At 53.6% G+C, this 18,649-nt stretch overlaps 1 protein-coding gene across 3 annotated transcripts in view; it reads left to right on the forward strand.

The window, feature by feature from the left end:
- Positions 1–18,285, forward strand: part of ECE1 (endothelin converting enzyme 1) — a 103,773-nt gene extending 85,488 nt beyond the window's left edge. For all 3 annotated transcript variants that reach the window (XM_031464279.2, XM_064493954.1, XM_031464278.2), the window contains exons 10-19: positions 1,203–1,317; positions 5,870–5,980; positions 7,221–7,319; positions 7,802–7,879; positions 9,360–9,463; positions 11,903–12,013; positions 12,464–12,531; positions 13,343–13,533; positions 14,971–15,066; positions 15,758–18,285. In XM_031464279.2, the coding sequence (XP_031320139.1) occupies positions 1,203–1,317; positions 5,870–5,980; positions 7,221–7,319; positions 7,802–7,879; positions 9,360–9,463; positions 11,903–12,013; positions 12,464–12,531; positions 13,343–13,533; positions 14,971–15,066; positions 15,758–15,934 (1,150 nt within the window). In that variant the 3' untranslated portion in view covers positions 15,935–18,285. The remainder of the gene's footprint in view (positions 1–1,202; positions 1,318–5,869; positions 5,981–7,220; positions 7,320–7,801; positions 7,880–9,359; positions 9,464–11,902; positions 12,014–12,463; positions 12,532–13,342; positions 13,534–14,970; positions 15,067–15,757) is intronic.
- Positions 18,286–18,649: the final 364 nt, after the last annotated feature.

Consider the following 18,649-nt stretch of genomic DNA (forward strand, 5'->3'; position numbering starts at 1 on the left):
AGCCCGGGAGGGCGACACGCTGACTCAGGACAGCAGGCCCTGGGCTGGCTTCATGAGAGGCAGCAGGGCACTGCTCCCCTCCGCCCACCAGCTTGGTGGCCCGGGGCACATTTCTTACCCTTTTGTGGGTTTGTTTTCCTCATCCATAAAATGGGGATATAAATAGCACTGACCATGTAGGGCTGTTGTGAGAACTGAGTGAAATATTTGCTGTGAAGTACGTCAACACAGTGCCTGACACTGGGTGGGATGCAGTAAATGTTAGCTAATGTTTTTAATTAATATTTATCATTTTAATAATTTTTTAGTTTATTTATTTTTGAGGGGGGAGAGGTAATTAGGTTTGTTTGTTTATTTTTAGTGGAGATACTGGGGATGGAACCCTGGACCTTGTGCATGCTAAGCACACGCTCTACCACTGGGCTATATACCCTTCCCCCCATGGTTTTTTTTTGTTTGTTTGTTTAAAGATTTGTTATAGAAATTGTTTTGAACTACAAGGGAAAAAACTCCAAACTTAAAATTACCGAAAACACTCATGTTGCTCTTCTGGGATGTGTATTCATGTTTGTAGTGAAGCATGTTTGTGAAAGAGACAGAGGTGGATTTTCTAATACACGGTTCCTTTTTTTTCCCCATCATTGTGACTACATATATAGTCTGCTTTTCCCTTGACCTGAATCATAAGCATCTTCCCTATGTCATCCCAGACCCTCTGCAGGTCTCATTTTTCAAGGCTATCTAATATTCCATCAGATATAAATATGATTATTTATTCACAGTTCCCCTGTTGTCAGACATTTAGCTTGGTTCCAGTTTGAGGCTGGGTGTTAGCCATAGTGAACACTGTATCTCTGTGTGCTAAGGTGACTTATTTGCAAAGGTGACAACAGCCACAGATGGTTCTGTGTGTCCAGGGGGTGAGGGCAGTGAGAGCTCTCATTCACGGAGGCCTTGGCCCAGCTGGCCAGAGCTTCCTTTCCTGCCCTTCCAATTCTTGGGCCCCCTTTCCTGTCTCTGGCCTTCTGGTCAGGACATCTCCAAGCTTTGGAAATAGACGCCCCTTCCCCACTCCAACCCAGCAGCACACCCCATCCAGAGTGAGTCTCCATGGGCATCCCCTAGAGGTCGGGGGGCGGGAAATACAGCTCAGTATCCAGCCCGGGGCACTTCTGAGCCTGTCTGTCCTGCTTTCGCCCCAGCCTGCTGAACAACTACATGATCTGGAACCTGGTGCGGAAGACAAGTTCCTTTCTTGATCAGCGCTTTCAGGATGCTGACGAGAAGTTCATGGAAGTCATGTATGGGACCAAGAAGGTGAGCCTGTTAGCGTGCGTTTCCACCCACGTGCTGAGCTCCTCCTGTGCACCAGGCCCTGGAACTCGTGGCGGGTAGATAACAGGCAGAGAATGAAGAGGGCCACGGGAGGGGTCTGCCCTGGTGTTCCTGGGCGCCCAGGAGGGACCTAAGCCAGCTGGGGGTGGGCAGAAGCTTCCAGGAAGAGGTGATTACACTGAGTCAAAGTCTAAAGAAGACAGCAATTTAGCTAATTTACAGCAAAAGGTGGCTTCTAATCTCTCCCGCCTCCTTCTCAGTGGTGATGTTGATACAGGCTTTCCTTGTATAACTCATGTGACCGTCACATCCCTGCGAGGTGGGTATGATTATCATCCCCCTTTTACACAGGAGCCCCCCAGTAATAGTACTTCCTCCCCATAAACATAAAACCCTTGGGGCAGTCCCTGGCTTCTGGTAAGTATGACACGAGAATTCACAGATGTCATCCTACCAGGCCCCAGACCAAGTGGTCTCCACCACCTTTAAATGCCGCACCGTGACCCCGGCCCGCCAGCTACTTCCACCTTCTCCCCAAGGAAGTGGAGGTCATCTTCTCATTTGTGTGTTCATTGACCCCCTTCCACTATGTGCCAGGCTCTGAGCCAGTGTGAAAACACAAGACACATGAGTGGGATCTGTGCCCCAGGACCCCCACGTGTGTTGAGGATGCTGATAGAAACTGATCAGTCCGCATATGTGCTGATGGGTTACACCAAGTCAGGGCCCCGGGAGGTGCCCCAGCCACAGAGCAGTAGAGGCTGGCATGCCAAGCCCGCCTGGCACACCCTGCCCCCACCCAGGACAGCCGCTTGCAAGACCCGGAGGGTGGACAGAGCTGGCTCCAGCTGGACCCTGCCCCAGCAGCCCCACCCAGAGTCCAGTGGAGTGGGTGGAGCCAGATAAGGGCTGACGGAGACTGGCAGGATGTGGGCACCTGCCTCCCGCCCCGGAGTTCATCCTGGGAAAAGTTCTCCTTTTCTCTCCCTCCCCATACACCCACCTCTGGCAGGAGGGGACCTGAGGGAGAGGGTGGCTGGAAATAAGTCCTGCTCCTGACAAGAGGGGCTTCCGATGGCACCATGGGGCCTCAGCTGCAAAGGCCATGCTGGCCCTGCAGGAAAATGTGAGGGAAAGACTTGGCTGCCCTGCCCGTCTTCCTACTCCACCTGCTCTGACCTTAGACCAGCCCTGGGTCACAGACATAACAAGGCATGGACTCTGACCCCTGGAGCACTTGGTCTCCCAGGGGGCTTTATTCAGGAGGGGTCTGACCAGGACCCGGGATGGTAGTTATTGAGACGGCTCTGTGTGTGGAGCACACACCTCCATCATCGCATTCCCTCCCGGACTACAGATGAGGAAACTGAGGCTCAGGGAGTTAAGGGGATTTCATAAGTCACCCAGCAAGGAAGCAGCCAAGCTCAAATTCAAACCCAAGTTTAGATGACTACAACTGTTAGCACTCTGGTCTACTCACTATTAGTAGTAGGTGGTGGCAGCAGCAGCAGTAGTAGTAGTAAATAAAATATATCATTAATGGATGTTTACCCTTTGTAGGCATTATCTCACCAAGTTCCTACAACAGTGCTGTGTGGTAGAAACCATTATCATCATCCCATTTTGCAGATGAGGAAACTGAGGCTCGATGAGGGGGAGGGACTTGTTCTGAGTCACACGGCTCGTAGGTGGAGACTCTCAATTCTAGCACATCTGATTCCACAGCCTGTACCCCTAAGCTCTGTGCCACTCAGCCTCTGCTCTGCAGGAACCAAAAGTTAAAATTGAGCTTCTTGGTGGTTGCCAGGGGCTGCAGGTGGGGAGGGGGTGATGGGAAGTTGTTGAATGGGTACAGAGTTTCAGGTTTGCAAGATGAAAAGTTCTAAAAATCAGCTGCACAACCAATTGACTTAACACGACTGAACTGTATACTTAAAGTGGTTAGGATGGAAAATCTTATGTGTATTTTACCACAATGATGGATGGACGGATGGATAGATAGAGAGATAAGGTGAATGAACTTCCCTGGGCCAGGCTCAAAGCGCAAGTTCTACTCTAACCAGCAAGGTGCTGAGAGCTAGTGGGAGGCCTTGGCAGAAGCAGGGGCAGCTGGGAGACCCTGGAGATGGGAGGCTCTGAGCCAGGAGTCACTAGCTGCCCCAGGACTGAGGGGTGGAGGATGCTGCTCATCTGTCTCTCATTCTCCAGCCCTCCTCACCCACCACGTGGCTGCTTCTGGGTCCAGGCCGGGTCCACCCAGCTTGTGTCCAGCACAACTCAAAGCACAGCTGAGCCGTGTGACCTTGGGTAGTCCTTGTGCTCTCTAAGCCTCAGTTTTCTCATCTGTTGTTTGGGATCATTCCTGACTTCTTCTCACAGGACCCTTGGGAATGGCCTCCATTTGGGAAAACATTTTTAGTTTGTAAAGCCATGTAAGGCATCTAGTTGTCCATCCTTGTAGGGAGGTAATAGCACAGAACTTTGGGTCAGAAGACCTGAGTTTTTACAATGCTTCCTCTAACCACACAACCTTGGGCAAATCACTTAATTAGAGCAGGGGGCTCAGTCTTCCCATCTGTGAAAAGGAGTAACTAATCGCTGCCTTATGCACCAGAGGGTTGTCTGGGATTCCACGACGGGATCCCCATGGTCTGCTTTAAAGGCCAGCGTTCTCCGCACTCCACACACGCGAGTTCTCTGTCTGCAGAAAGGCCCGCAGAGAGTGCCTGCCTCGGAGGGTTATTGGGAGACTGCTACGGTGTAGGGCCCAGCAACCGGTAAATACTTAATTCACATTTACTACATTGCTGCTGCTGTCATGTTTATTACACATCTGTCTCTCCCCCTGAACGTTCTGGGCTTTTCAATTGAGCCCCTTGAGGACAAGGCCCACGGCCAGTTCATTTTTCGATTCCAAAGGCCTAGCACAGTCAGGGTGCAGCAGAACTGCTCAGAGAATGTGGCTGTGTGAATTAATGAACGTTTGCATGAATGAGTGGGTTTATACAAAGAATCCCCTGAGAAGACCATGAATAAGAATTGGCCCGTGATTCAGCCGTCCCAGCCTGGAGCCTTCACAGAGCCCAGGAGTTAGACTCCACCCCCCGCCCCAGGCCTGACCTCCTGCGAGGTCAGCCTCAGCCAGATCCAGGCGCAGCCCCGGTCCAGCTGTAGACTTGGAAGTGGCAGGTGGTGTTGGGGGGAGGAGGAAGTCATCCAAGTGGACACATGGAGGGGAAAGTTTAAAAGAACTTGGGCCACTGAACTTTGAGAAGGCTGGTGTGCCTTTTTCTTCCTTCCTTTCTTCCATCTTGCCTTTAAGACATTTTTTTTCACTACAGTGTAATTCGCATACAATAAAATGTATACATGAAGTCCACAGTTCAGTGAGTTTTGGCAAATGAAACCACCCATGCAACCAGCAACCCAATCAAGACAGAGAACATTTCCATCACCATTTACCCAGTGTGCTCTGCGCAAGAGTTCCCTGCACCCCTTTCTTATCAGCCCCCCTGACCCCGCACCCTGAGAGGTGGGTGTAGGTGGGATCACACACCGTGTGGGCTTCTCTCGTTCAGCATGACAGCTGTGAATTCGTCCATGTTGCGTACAACAGTAGTTCCTTCCTTTGTGTTGCCAAGTCGGGTGCTGTTGTATAAAAATACCATATTTTGTTTATCCATCTGCCTGTCAATGGCATTTGGGTTGTTTTCAGTGGGTGGCGATTATGAAGCAGGCGGCCCTGAGCCTGGGTGGTTTTGCCACCTGTTTTTCAGGGTGCAGAGGACTCAGCTTCCTCCGTGGCACAGGGGTTCATGTGAGCAGGGCCACCGCCTGTGTGTATGGACTGTCCACGGAGGCTGCCTGGGCAGGGGAGCGAGCAGGGCTGAAACGAGCCTAAATGTTTCTCATTGCGCCCAGCAACACGAGGCTGCAGTCCCAGGGGCTCCCGTCTCCAGCCACAGAGACGTCCTGGGGGCTGGTAGGTGGGCAGGACTGAGGTCAGATGACCCCACTGAAGTCCCACAGTGTTACTGTGGCGGTTTTCTCTGAGAGGCTTTCGGTGGGGTTGCGGTGCGTCTGGGGAGGTTTTCCTGTTGCTCAGGGGGAGACAAGGTAATTTCTCAAGGTTCTTTGCCACCAGGATCCTTAGCCTCCGGAAGGCAGGACGAGGTAGGGGCAGGAGCAGGGGCATAGGATCAAGCACATCTCAGTTCCAGTTGCTGTGGGACCCTGACCAGCGACTTCCCTTTGCTGAGTTTCTGTTTCCTCGTCTGCCTCCCAGGTTCACTTTGATGGCCCTGTAGGATACCATTACCATTTGTGAAGTGTGTGCAGGAAATAGCAGATGGTGGTGATGAGGGCTCTTCCGTGGCCTCTTGGTCCAGTGCCTTAAATAACTTCCACCGGCTCAGAAAAGGTCACTCTCCAGGTCTTCATGGAAGCACCGGCCCAGCTGGTGCCACCTTCCAGACAGATGAGGGTTGGGAAGGAGGACTGGGGCCAAGTAACCCCTTTGACTTGTGTTTTCCAGACCTGTCTTCCTCGCTGGAAGTTTTGCGTGAGTGACACAGAGAACACCTTGGGCTTCGCCCTGGGCCCCATGTTCGTCAAAGCCACATTTGCCGAGGACAGCAAGAACATTGTAAGTGCCTCGCACATGGGCCGTGACATCGCGCCTGCGACGGCCCCTCGCGAACTCGACAGCCCACACTCTGGGCTGCTCTAGACCTTCCTTGCTCCTCCGGCCTTAACTCCAAGGTCCCGTTTCCTAAAGGCTTGACTAATGTGAGTTACCCGCAGAAGCTACTTGGATTGAGCGCCAGGAATCTGATCTGCAATATCTCATGTAACCCTTGCCGCAGCCCAGCAAGGTTATTCCGGGCATCTCCACCTCCCAGGGGCATGATGTTGGCAGAGCACTGTGACCTAGAGACGGACATTTTTTTCTTACTCCATGGGTGACGAGCCGAGGAACCTCATGGCTGAGCTCCTGGGGACAGCCAGGCTCCAGCTCAGATCCTGGCTTCACCACTTCCTGTCTGGGTGACTTGGGACAGTATTCTCACTCCACACTTAGTGTCCATCCCACGGGCGGAGGTTAAGTGACGTGGTACACATGGAGAGCACCTGGCACAAAACTAGGGCTCAATGAGTGGTAACTGTTATGTGGTTGGTGCAGGTTTAATTGCTGACATTAACTACATAGATATTATCTACAGGCAGGGTTAGCAAACTGAGACTCACATGACCATGACCTGCCTGTTGGCGGTGGGTGCAGGTTCTGAGCCGAGCTCTGTGGGCTGTCAGCCCCTCTGCTTTTTCTGCCGCGTGACTCCACCTTCCCCACTCTAGATCCTTGGGCCTCTGGGACCGTTTGTGACATTATCACCCTTGAAAGCAGCTGTTCATCTCTAGCCTGAGCAGAGCGTTTCTGAAACTGCTCCTCAGAACTCAACTTCTCTGGGTTTTAAAGCCCAGTCCATCAATAAGGAATTCTGTGGTCCAATAAGTCTGAGAATGGCTGCATATCCCAGCATCTCTGTAAAGAACTGCTGTACACGGTACACATTAAAGGCTCTGAAAAGTCCTCCAGCAGAGAGACTTTTCCAACATTCCCAAAGCGTGCTCTGAGCGTACTTGACCAGGGAGCCCTGTTTACGGAAGTCCAGTCTGGTCTTGCAGGACGTTAGCGTTCTGAGGAACAAGGTTGGGGAAACACACCTGTGGCCCCTGCTCCTTTGCCCAGCACCTCGGAGCATGAGGCTTGGAGCCATGATCTGAGTTTAGTCTCTGGCCCGATGTTATCCTTCTCCATGGGGTGCCCATTGCATTTAGGCAGATCTGGTGCCCAGACCTCACACGTTCAGCTTCTGTCACCCCAGGCCAGCGAGATCATCCTGGAGATCAAGAAGGCATTTGAGGAGAGCCTGAGCGCCCTGAAGTGGATGGATGAAGACACTCGGAAGTCAGCCAAGGAGAAGGTGAAGCTGGCCAGGGGTGCTTGCAAGGGTCCTGCACAGGGACAGCAGCCGCAGGTGGAAGAGGGTGGATGAAGGAAGGACTAGTTCTATCCAGTGGGTGCAGCAGGGATGCTGTCCTGCCTTCGGGCAGTGGACAGTCCAGCAGGATGGGGGGACAGCCTTGAACATGTGATCGGATTAGTGACTGTATGAAAACACACTGTGCTGAGTGTGCGAGGGAGGGGTGCAGGGAGATGTGATGATAGATCAGACGTGGTCCAGTGGTGGTGGGGGGGTGGCCAGGAAAGCCTTCCGTTGGGAAGTGACATTTAATCAGAGTTCCTGAGGATAAGTAGAAGTCAGACAAGAGAGGATTCTTTCCAGAAAGGGACTCAAAGTCCCTGAGGTACGAGGAGCCTGGCCCTGTTTCCCCTTGGCCCAGGCCCCGAGCCCGGCACCCACAGAGCCTCGCTGGGCACTCAGCCCTCTTTTCCCCTGCCCAGGCGGATGCAATCTACAACATGATCGGCTACCCCAACTTTATCATGGACCCCAAGGAGCTGGACAAAGTGTTCAATGACGTGAGTGGCCCCCAGCCTGCCCTCTTGCGTTCTGGAATGCTCCTGGGGGGTACGCACTTGGGAAAGGGCAGAGCTGAGTCTGGGTGGGCTGCTGGAGACACCACGACCCTCAGGACATCTCGAGATGATGTGGTGTGGGGCTTGGGGATGGGTCGGGCACTCAGGAGCTGTTCTCTGCTCCTTCCTCTCCTGGGCCACCCAGCAGCCCCTGCCTCCCTGGAGCCACCAACAGTCAGTGCCCCACAGTCAGTACCAGCACTTCCACTTAATGAGTGGGAAATACCAGGGGAGGGGAAACAGACCATAGGAGCTGCAGAGAGAATTGGCACCCCTGAAACATCAGGGGGCAGAGCACAGGGTGGAGAGCCCCTCGGATCCTTCCCAGGCCCCAGAGTTACCTCCTGTCCCTGGGCTCCTCCCCCACCTTCCCAGAGAAACCTGGGCCTCTCATTTGGACCTTGAAATGCTGCTGGGCAAGAGGAAGCATAAATCCCAAATGCACGTTTGAGCTTAATTTAGGCAACAAGAGTAGTTGAAATACCCCTGGTGGTTAGAGCTTTTGGCAAATCACTCCTGTAAATGGACTGTGCTTCTGCCTCAAAAGACAAAGTTTTATATCCTGTAATTGAAATGTGTGAATTCAGGCATTTTTGAAATTCTAATAACCTCTCAACATGGTTGTATTTAAAACCTAATAATATTAAAATTACTTCTGAGACTATAGGACTCATTCTGCAGCCTTCTCCCTTGAGAATAATTGTAAATGCTTCAGGATATCATGAGATGAGGGGCTCCTGGAGGCAGACCAGGTAGACACCCCCAGATTGCTGTCCTGCTTCCAAGGGCCTAGCATTTTACCAGAAAGCTCCGGAGCAGATCTAAGGGAGAACCTTGCACCTGTCAAGAGCTAAAAGGCCAGAGTGGTGAGGAAAGTGTGCACTCATGCCTGTCCCTTGGTGTTTCCCCATTTGATTTATGAGATCTGTGCTGGCCATTGTGGTAGCCACTAGCCACAGATGGCTATTTAATTAAAATTAATTAAAAGTTGCACTAGCCACATTTGAAATGCTCAGTATCCACATGTGGCTGATGTCCATACCTGACCACACAGGTGTAGAACATGTCCATCATTGCAGAAAATTCTGTTGGACCCCGCTGAACGTATTTCCTGCCTAAGTCCCTGATGCTGCTACCAGGGCATCCCGCTGCCCTGAGACACTGCTGGGTGCTGGGCGGTCCTGGGCGAAGCTCTTAGTGTGTCCTTGAAGTGGAGAGGGTGCCAGGCCCCGGCAGGATGAGGGCCAAGGCAAAGGCCCAAGCCCACATCCCTGAGTCCTCCATCCTAGTCTCTGCCCTGGGGACCAGTCCCCTAGCCTCATAGAGCCTCAGCTTCCTCAGTTTTAGAAGAAGGGGTTAGAAGAAGGGGTTTGCGTTCGAGGACCTGAGCTCTGACCCTGTGATTCTGCTCCCTTATGTCCAGTACACCGCGGTCCCAGACCTCTACTTCGAGAACGCCATGCGGTTTTTCAACTTCTCGTGGAGGGTCACCGCTGACCAGCTCCGGAAAGCTCCCAACAGAGATCAGTGAGTGCCTGGGCCTCACGGGGAGGGTGCTGGCTCACGCAGGCGGGTGCCATGGGCCAAGCTCACCCTCATCACGCACGAGCCATGTGCAGGCTGTCACTCTGAGGAGGGGGTACTGTTGTCATCCACTCAGAAACTAAGGACTGAGGATGTGCTGCCCGTCCAGGAGCTGGGATGGCCCGAGTCCGTGTGCCCTTAGCGCCCAGCCCGTCGGCAGAGCCAGCTTGGCCTCTGTAGTTGAGTGGACCTGGCATCACTGCCCAGCTCTGCCACTTCAGCACTCGGATCCTTTGCTTCATCATCTGCAGATAGGATGGGAGGAGTTAACAGCCTCCTCAGAAAAAGTCATGCGTAGTCAGCCTAGTACCAGTTCTCAGACCTAGCTCCCTCCCTGCCTGAAACATTCTGCCAGAAACAGCTTACCATAAAGTGAAAGCAGCTTCCCTTTGCCTCTGGCGCCCCCTTGTGGACAACAAGGATTTCAGCTGTTTCCTGTCTTCAACCAGAGTGTCCCCTAAACGTACGAAAAGGCAATTTTTATCTCCAGGATATGACACAAGCCCTGCCCCAATGTTGTGAATTCACTTGAAGTCTTTTAATTTAGTTTAAATTTTTCTATTTAAGTGTAGTCTCCTACTCATTAATTGTATCCACCCCTTATCACATCTCTGTGGGGCTCACCTGGAGGAAACAGAGTGACTGTCTAGACTCTTCGAGAAAATGTCCTTCCTGTCTCACTCCACTCCTCCCTGGCCCTTCCCCCCAGCACCAGAAAAACCATTGAGAGGCCACATGTTTCATTACTGTATACCATCAGGGCCCCTTCTACACTCAAAAAAACCGTTGAACCCCAGGAAGCTCTTTTGTTTGTGGGATTCTCACGTCCACTTCTGCCTTCAGTCTGTTGCAATGTATTGCTTTGAAATATATAAAGAAATTCTGGTCTCACACAGACATGTAGTTGGAAAAGGGAGGGATATTTTAATAGTCTTCCTGATATTTGTGCACATCCTTCATGGATACTACACCAAAACGCGGCAGGTAGTAATTTCTCACAGGTTCATTGCACTGCGGAGTCTGATACCATATTCATAAACTTTTCATACTCTGTTATGCTAAAATCTATCGATCTACCTTGCACTTTGAATGGACCTTTTACCCAAGCGTGATTCTGTAACACCATGCACTGGTCATTGGGAAAATAATGCTTCACTGATTTACCTATCTTTCAAATAGTGACAATTTCACTATATCAAAGAAAAAGAAAGATATTATATGAAAGATATCAAAGAAAAAAACCCCACATTTGTCAATAGCCTCGCTGGCCTCCAGAGAAAAGTCTCGTAAGTCTTGAGCAGCTTTCAGGTTTGCAGTGGCCAATGTAAGTTTTTCAAATTCTTGCTTGAAACTTGTTTTTTTTGAAACCTTGAATTTTTATTGTTGGCAACAAAGAGTATCAGTAGTTTTCCTTGAGGTGATGAGGTTATGTTTTCCTTTATTTATTTTCAAGAAAACGTCTGTCAAACACCGGTCATCCTCTCGAGTACAAATGGTGCTCCGTGAAAAAAGCAGAAGTGCTTGCGAGTGCTTCCCATTTGGTCACACGGAACAGTGAAAGACTGGTGCTCAAGGGTCTAGATTTAATAAAATTAATAATTATGCTGCATCATCAAGAATGTTCTTAAGTGAAAATGGCTTTTTTTTTCTGGTAAAGAACATAGTGACCACTCAAACAGCTGGCGCCACCACCTTGGTTCAGCTTAAGGCTCCACAGTTTTACCCTCTGTTGCTTTTAGATCATCAGTGGAATGCAATGGTGGGAAAAACAATTAACATCTCAGTATTATTATGAAAACAGTTTTGACCTCACAGACCCTCTGAAAGGGAACTGAGAAATTCCTCCCGCCCCCGCCAAGTATCCACAGACCACACTTTGAGAACTGCTGATAGACACATTTTTGAACCTAGACGGTAATGACGTTTCAGTATCTACTGGACCGTCTTGCTTTTGCAAGGGTCTCCGTGATGTGACATCATGTGATGTGACATCTGTAACTAATTCCTTCCTTGTAGACATTGATGTAACTGATTCTTTTTTTTTTTAAACTTTTTAAAACATTTTTAACTTCTTTTTTTTTTGCGGGGGGGAGGTAATTAGGTTTGTTTATTTACTTAATAGAGGCACTGGGGATTGAACCCAGGACCTTGTGCGTGCTAAGCATCCGCTCTACCACTGAGCTATACCCACCCCCCACAATTCTTTCGTTATGGACACTGGGGTGTTTCCTAGTTTTCCCTTCTCAGAAACAGTGCTGCTGTGGATGCCCTTGTGCTTGTGCGCCCTTGGGCCTGGGGTCAAGGGGCATCCACAGTTTTAGGGCTTTCCCCACTTGCCCTCCCACCAGCAGCGCCCCAATCTCACGTGTGTGTCGCCTGCAGGTGGAGTATGACCCCACCCATGGTGAACGCTTACTATTCACCCACCAAGAACGAGATTGTGTTTCCGGCCGGAATCCTGCAGGCACCGTTCTACACCCGCTCTTCACCCAAGTAGGATGCTCCTGGTGCTCCCGCCCCCTCTCCTCCCTCCACCCCTCAGCGGCTCCCCCGCCCAGCCCAGCCCTGGGCCCGCAGCTGACCACACATTGAAGCCAGTCTCACTGGGCACTCTTTCCTGCTGGCCCGGGGAACTTGGGACTTTCAACCCAAGCTGGCCCTTGGGCAAAGGGATTGAACCACCCAGGCCTCTGTTTGCTCGTTTATAGGGTTGGTTACCAATGCCTAACTCTTTGGAGATGACCCCAGAGGGCAGAGTGGCTGGAGCATCTAACATGGTGCTTGGCATCCGGTGGGCACAGGCTGACCACAGCCGACTCACCAGCCTCTCACTGACTCAGGGGCCGGGCTAGAGCCCTGCAGACCTCTGCCACATCTCCAGGCCACGAAGCACTGGTCCCTCCCCTTGTGGCCTCACTGCCACCTTCTTGTCCTCCCCTCCAGGGCCTTAAACTTCGGTGGCATCGGCGTTGTTGTGGGCCACGAGCTGACTCATGCTTTTGATGATCAAGGTACGGGTTCCTTGGTGTTCCCTGCAGATGGGCCCCCACCAGCTCCCTGGCCCTGCTGCCTCTGCTTTTTCTCCCTTCACATCTAAGGGTCTTAGCCTTGGAGACAGAAGGATCTGGGTTCAAATCTTGGCCCAGCTACCTGCCAACTGTGTGAATTTTAGCAAGTCCCATCATTTCTCCAAGCCTCTGTTTCCTTATCTGTAAAATGGGCATGATGATCATGTGGTGGCTGTGAGGACTGGATCAGACCCATGCAGAGCACCCTGCTCCCTGAAGGTGTCCGGTGCTGGGATGGGGACTAGTTGTCAGTGGGGACCGAACATTTCTCCACCACTCCGGAGACTTCTCTGCTCCAACCACAATCAGAAGAGTTAGCTCCTCACCAGCTAATGTCCAGAATCCCCCTCATTGCCTCCTGCACTGGGGACCCCAAGCCAAGAAGGAGGAGGTGGGCCCTTGGAGGCTGGGCCCTGTCCTGTGACCCTGGCACTGCCAGCAACTTTCACCCCCTCCTGGATTCAGTGTCAAAGGCTCTGAAGCAGCCTTGACCGCGAATCCAGCTCCACCGAAACGTGAATGTGCTGGTTGTTGGTTGGGATCACTTTCCTCCATCCCTCCACCCCCACCCAGGCTGGCTCATTCATCCAACTCCTTTAGCACCCAGACTGGCCTCGTCTCCCCAGTGCCGAGTGGTACATGGGTGGTAGGTGGATGGACCATTTCTTACTGGGAGGAGAGGCACCACCAGCAGGACAGGGCCCGGCTCTACCTCTTCCTCCGCCTGAGCTGATGCTTCCCTCTGACCCCGCAGGACGAGAGTATGACAAGGACGGGAACCTTCGACCCTGGTGGAAGAACTCGTCCGTGGAGGCTTTCAAGCAGCAGACCGAGTGCATGGTGGAGCAGTACGGCAACTACAGTGTCAACGGGGAGCCCGTGAATGGCCGGCACACCCTCGGGGAGAACATCGCTGACAACGGGGGCCTCAAGGCGGCTTATCGGGTGAGAGGCCCCCCGACCCACACACCCCAGGCCCAGGTCTGGGTCTGTCCAGATGCCTCTTGGTTAAGGGTCACTGCAGTGGCTCTGCGGGCCTCAGTTGCCACATCTGTGAAATGGGTGGCCGCGAGGACTGATAGAAAGGGTGTCCATAAGAACATCAGCCCAGAGCTGGCACACAGGCTTTCTAGTCTCAAGTCCTGACTGATGGAGAGGCACCAGACAGGGATTGGGCTGGGCCCACCTGAGGACCTACCTTACTTACATTTGCAGGGGAAGCCACCACTGATTCAGGCTGCAGTGGGCCTAGGAAGGGAGGGAGGGGACACAGGTCATGGAGCCAGTTCCAGTTCCAGCCTTGGCTCTGGAGTAAGTCACTCAGCCTCCTGGAGCCTTGGCGTGCGTGGCTGCGCCTACCTAACCCCTGTGTCTCCAGGTGTCAGAAAGATGGCAAGTGGCAGCTTGGGCACAGGGCCTGGTCCAGGGCGGCACTCAGAGATGTGAGTGGAGAGATGTGAGCAGGGCCCAGGGTGGAGGGGATGCTGGACCAGAGTTTTCTGTTGGCTGAGCCAGGAGCTTGCGTTTTATTCTGGCTACACTGGGAGCCACTGCAGGGTTTTTCAGTAGAGGAATGAGATGATCTCATTTATCATTTATAACAGGGGTCAGCAGACCTGCAGCCCATGGGCCACATCCAGCCCTCAGCTGGATAAATAAACAAAAATGTAGGGGGACCCAGCATGCCCATTCGTTCCCATGGTGCCCATGGCTGCTCTCAGGCCGCAGCAGCTCCCCTGAGTCACTGCAACAGGGACTGAAGCTGAAAATATTTACTCTCTGGCCCTTTACGGAGAAGTTTGCAACCCCTGCTTTATGAGGATGACTTGAGCTGCTGTGTTGCGAGGGGATTGGAATTGAACAAGTTTGAGTCAAGGAGACTAGATAGAAAGCTGTTGTGAGATTGTCCAGGCAGGAGCTGGGATAGAGCAGGGGGCAGGGTGAGAAGTGGTCAGACTGGGGTTGTTTGGTGAATTGAAAGAGAAGAATCAAAGGAGAGTCCTGGGGTTTGGGCCGGAGTAACTAGGTGGGTGGTGGTGGTGGTTACTGTGATGGGAAAGCGTGTGTGTCTGTGCGTTTGGGGTGCAGCTGGGATGCCTGCTGAGCAGTTGAATGCACAAATCAGGGAAGAGGCTGGAGCTGGAAAGTGCATTTAAGAGCTGTCAATATTTAGATGTAGATGGTATTTAAAGCCATGGGGTTGGATGAGCCCCCTTCCGGAGTGAGTGCAGGTAAAGAGGACAGCTCCTCTAGGCTGAGCTGGGCCCCCAGAAGCCAGCCCCTGTCCCGACAGGGTGGACCTTCCGGGACCCCCCACGCAACCCCACCCCACCCTGCCTGCTCCTGTGTCACGGGGACCCTGAGCTCTGTTCCCTCCCCCAGGCCTACCAGAACTGGGTGAAGAAGAATGGGGCCGAGCAGACGTTGCCCACCCTGGGTCTCACCAATAACCAGCTCTTCTTCCTGGGGTTTGCACAGGTGAGTTCATCAGGGCAAAGCCACGCTCAGGCCACATTCTGCCGTTTTGATGTCCAGGAGTTCTGAGAGCCAGGAGGCAAGGTCCTCCAGCTTAGAAGCCCTCACACGTTGGTCTGTCCGTGTTTGCCCTGTAAGAAGATGAGCTTCGTCATTAGAGAAATTCAAGGAGGGGCTCAGAGTGCTGTTGAAAAGAATCCCTGCATCAGGTAGATGAGAGGACCAGGTGATTGCTAAGGGCCTGTCTAGTTCTGGGGCCCTAGAAATTTCTTAAACTCTAGCTGCCCCAGGGCGCCCCTTGAGTTGGCATTCAGCGTATAGCCTTCTGTTGGTGCCCAGAGCTACCAGGCCGTTAGACGTTTGTTCTGCCTGGGAAGTGCATGATCTGGACTCAGCGCAAAGTGTTCAAACTGGTTCCAGGGCAGAATCCTTTGTTCAGATGCAACATAACACAGATGCCCAGGACAGAACGGGCACTGGTCTGGCTGCAGGAGCACCACTGGGGGCGACTGTGGTAGAGAATGCTGGGGTGGGGGCACCAGCCCACTGTCCCTTCCTTACCCACTTGGCAGGCCTGCTCGACCCCCAGGGGTTTCAGAACCAGGTGCGTTCCCCTGCTGCTGTGATGGGGCCAGTCTGGTGGCCTCAGGGCCCTGCAGTGACCCTGGCCTCTCCCTTGTCACCCCCTGCAAAGGTCTGGTGCTCCGTCCGCACACCCGAGAGCTCCCACGAAGGTCTCATCACCGATCCCCACAGCCCCTCCCGCTTCCGAGTCATTGGCTCCATCTCCAACTCCAAGGAGTTCTCAGAACACTTCCACTGCCTGCCTGGCTCACCCATGAACCCTCATCACAAGTGTGAAGTCTGGTGAGGGGCGGAGCACCAAGAGCCAAGACGGAGGACGAGGGGGAGGGGCTGAGGACAAGTCCCCGGGGGTACAGCCCACAAGGCTGCCCCTCCATCAGTGTCCAGGGCATCACCCAACCCCCTTGGCCGCCTCAGGAGGGTTTTCAGCTGGAACCAAGCCTGTGATGTGGGTTCTCATCATAATCAGAGATATGATCCCCTGTGACGAAAACCCCTGTCATCCCAGGCACGCGTGTGTCAAGTCTAACGGGCATTTGGGCGTCAGGCTGGTTACTCACCAGGCCTGGGCCCCATGCCGACAAGGGCAGTGGGACAGCCCTCTGCCCACATTCAGTGGCAGATACACCACAAATACCACTGTGTCAAATGCTTTAATGATATATTTTTGGGGAAACTGTTTTTTAAACATTGTGGAATACACTGGAAGTCTTCAGGGAAATAATACATTTAAAACACTTTTTTTTTTAAGGAAAGGATTGGTATATTTATTATGCTCTGTTTTTCTAAATAACCTGTGGACAAGGGAAGCCCCACTGATTCGCCCCTCTCTCTCCCTCCCCTGCTGCGAGGTGGGGCTGAAGTGGGATCCCCAGCCACTGAGCAGGTCCCCACATGGAGAGCTGCTTCGTGGTTTCAGCGTCCTCCTCCTCTGGTTCTTGGTCCCATGATGCCAAGGAGAGACGGAGGGCGGCCTGGCAGGGGGAGGGCTGCCTCAGTGTGCCTGCCTCTGTCCCCAGGGTCCAGCCATGGGAACCCTAGCAAGGATCCCCAGAGTCGCAGCAGGGGACTGATGGCTGCATGAGGCCAGGTCAGGCCCTCAAACCCTGTCTGGAGGTGCCCGAGCACCCTGGATCCAGGCCACAGGAGCCCTGTGAGGCTGCCACCCCCATCGGGGGTTCTCTGTCACACATAGTCGTCCTCTCCCTCTCTTCTGTTGGCCACCCCATCTGAGTCCCGAGGCATGCTGCCTCTCTGCAGCATCCCCCATCCCAGCCACTTCGGAGTCTGCCTCGCAGACCCTCTTCCTCCAGGGAAGGAGACAGAGAAAGCAGGTCTCATCTCCCAAGGGCCCAGATCCTCCCTTCCAAGCTCCGTCCTCCAGCACCGGCCTGGGCCCGGCTCCCGCAGCCAGCCCCACTCCGTTCTCCAGTGCCTTATCTGAGGCTGCATCTGGGCTCCCCTGAAAGGAGACAGCCCTCCGCCCCAGGGGCCCCTTGGCCTCCTCAGTGAAGCCCCCAAGTGTCCTGACTGGAACACAAGGCCATACCCCCTACCCCCGTGCCCACAGAGCTGCCCCTAGCAACAGCCCAGGAGCTCCGGCCCGCAGGGCAGTGGCACCGAGGGCAGGAGTCTGAGGAGCCCGCAGACTTGCACCAGGTTCAGGCCCACTGTCGGCCCCCTGGTATGAATCAAGACGACACTTGGATCCAGATGGACTCCTCTTCCTGGGGGATGCTTTCAGTCACAGGAGGCTGCAAGGGGAAGGTTCTCCAAACCTGGTCAGTCTGGCCTGAGGTGTCAGGGGACCAGGAATGTCGTCCCCTCCCTGAGGCCACAGTTTCTCGGGACCGCAGGCTCAGGGGCTCCCCCACCTGGTGGAGCAAACATAGCCCCGCTCCGGCCGTCTGAGGAAGCAGGCAGCGGTGACTGCGGCAGGACAGCCAGCGTCCTCCTCTGCTCTCCCTGGCAGCCCGGGCCCCTGGGACAGGCCCTGCGGCACAGCGCACTCGCCTCGGCCAGGAAGCCAGAATCCTGCTTGCCAGGAGGAGCGGACAGCTCAGCCCCCACCTCGCCCACCTTCAGATCAGCCCCAGAGCTGGGGCAAGGGTGTCGGGAGTAGCTCCAGATGAGGCGCCCGGTCCCCACGTGCAGCAGACCTGGTATCTATTCAGAGGGAAGAGATACTTGGTCCTGGTGCCCTCCCAGCACCTCCTCTTCCAAACCCTCCTGCCCGCCGGCCTTCCCCGTGGAAGGTCACAGTCCTCCGGTGTCTGTCGGCACCGTGAACTGGGGCCTCCCAGCCAGAAGCAGGTGTCCAAGGGCTGAGGGTCCAGCCAAAGGGAATGTCCACTGTCCTCATCGCTTCAGGAAGTGGCGAGGCAGGGGGAGGAGGGTCAGGCCCAGCAGGGATAGAAACAAAGGCAGCATCCTCACCCCCCTCCCCCTCCAGCGCTGGGCAGCTGTCCTCTGAGAGACCCCCTCCTCCTGGGCCCGGGGAGCCACAGGGCTGGCTTCTCCGCGGGGACGTGGATGTGGGGTTTGGAGCTGGGAATCTGTTTTTTGTATTATCATGTTTTGTGCTACTGTAGTTTTGGTGTGGCACTATTGTAATTGAAATAAAGTACTTGTACTGAGGGCCGTGTGACCAGGTGTGTGTCCTCCCAGGGCCGTGTGTCCTGTGGAGCTGTGGGAGGGCCCCCGGGGCCAGCTGCACCCCCTCCCCAGAGCAGAGGCCTTGGGGCCTGTGGAGAAGGTCACTCAGCACCTGTGCCCACCTTACCGTTCTCCCTTCATCCAGACTATCGTGTGAGTGCCCCCGGCTGGGGAGAATTATACATGTCACCACATGGACTCAAGGGACCTCCTAGTAAAAATTTTTCTGTTACCTTGAAGCAAAGGGTGTCAGCGGTGGGTTTCTAGGCCTCAGATGCTTGGGCAGGTCAGACAGGAGTAGGGGAATTCAAGGAAGTTCAAGAAAGAGTCTCTGATTGACACTCAT

The sequence above is a fragment of the Camelus dromedarius genome, chromosome 14, assembly GCF_036321535.1.
Source record: "Camelus dromedarius isolate mCamDro1 chromosome 14, mCamDro1.pat, whole genome shotgun sequence".
Lineage (NCBI taxonomy): Eukaryota > Metazoa > Chordata > Mammalia > Artiodactyla > Camelidae > Camelus > Camelus dromedarius.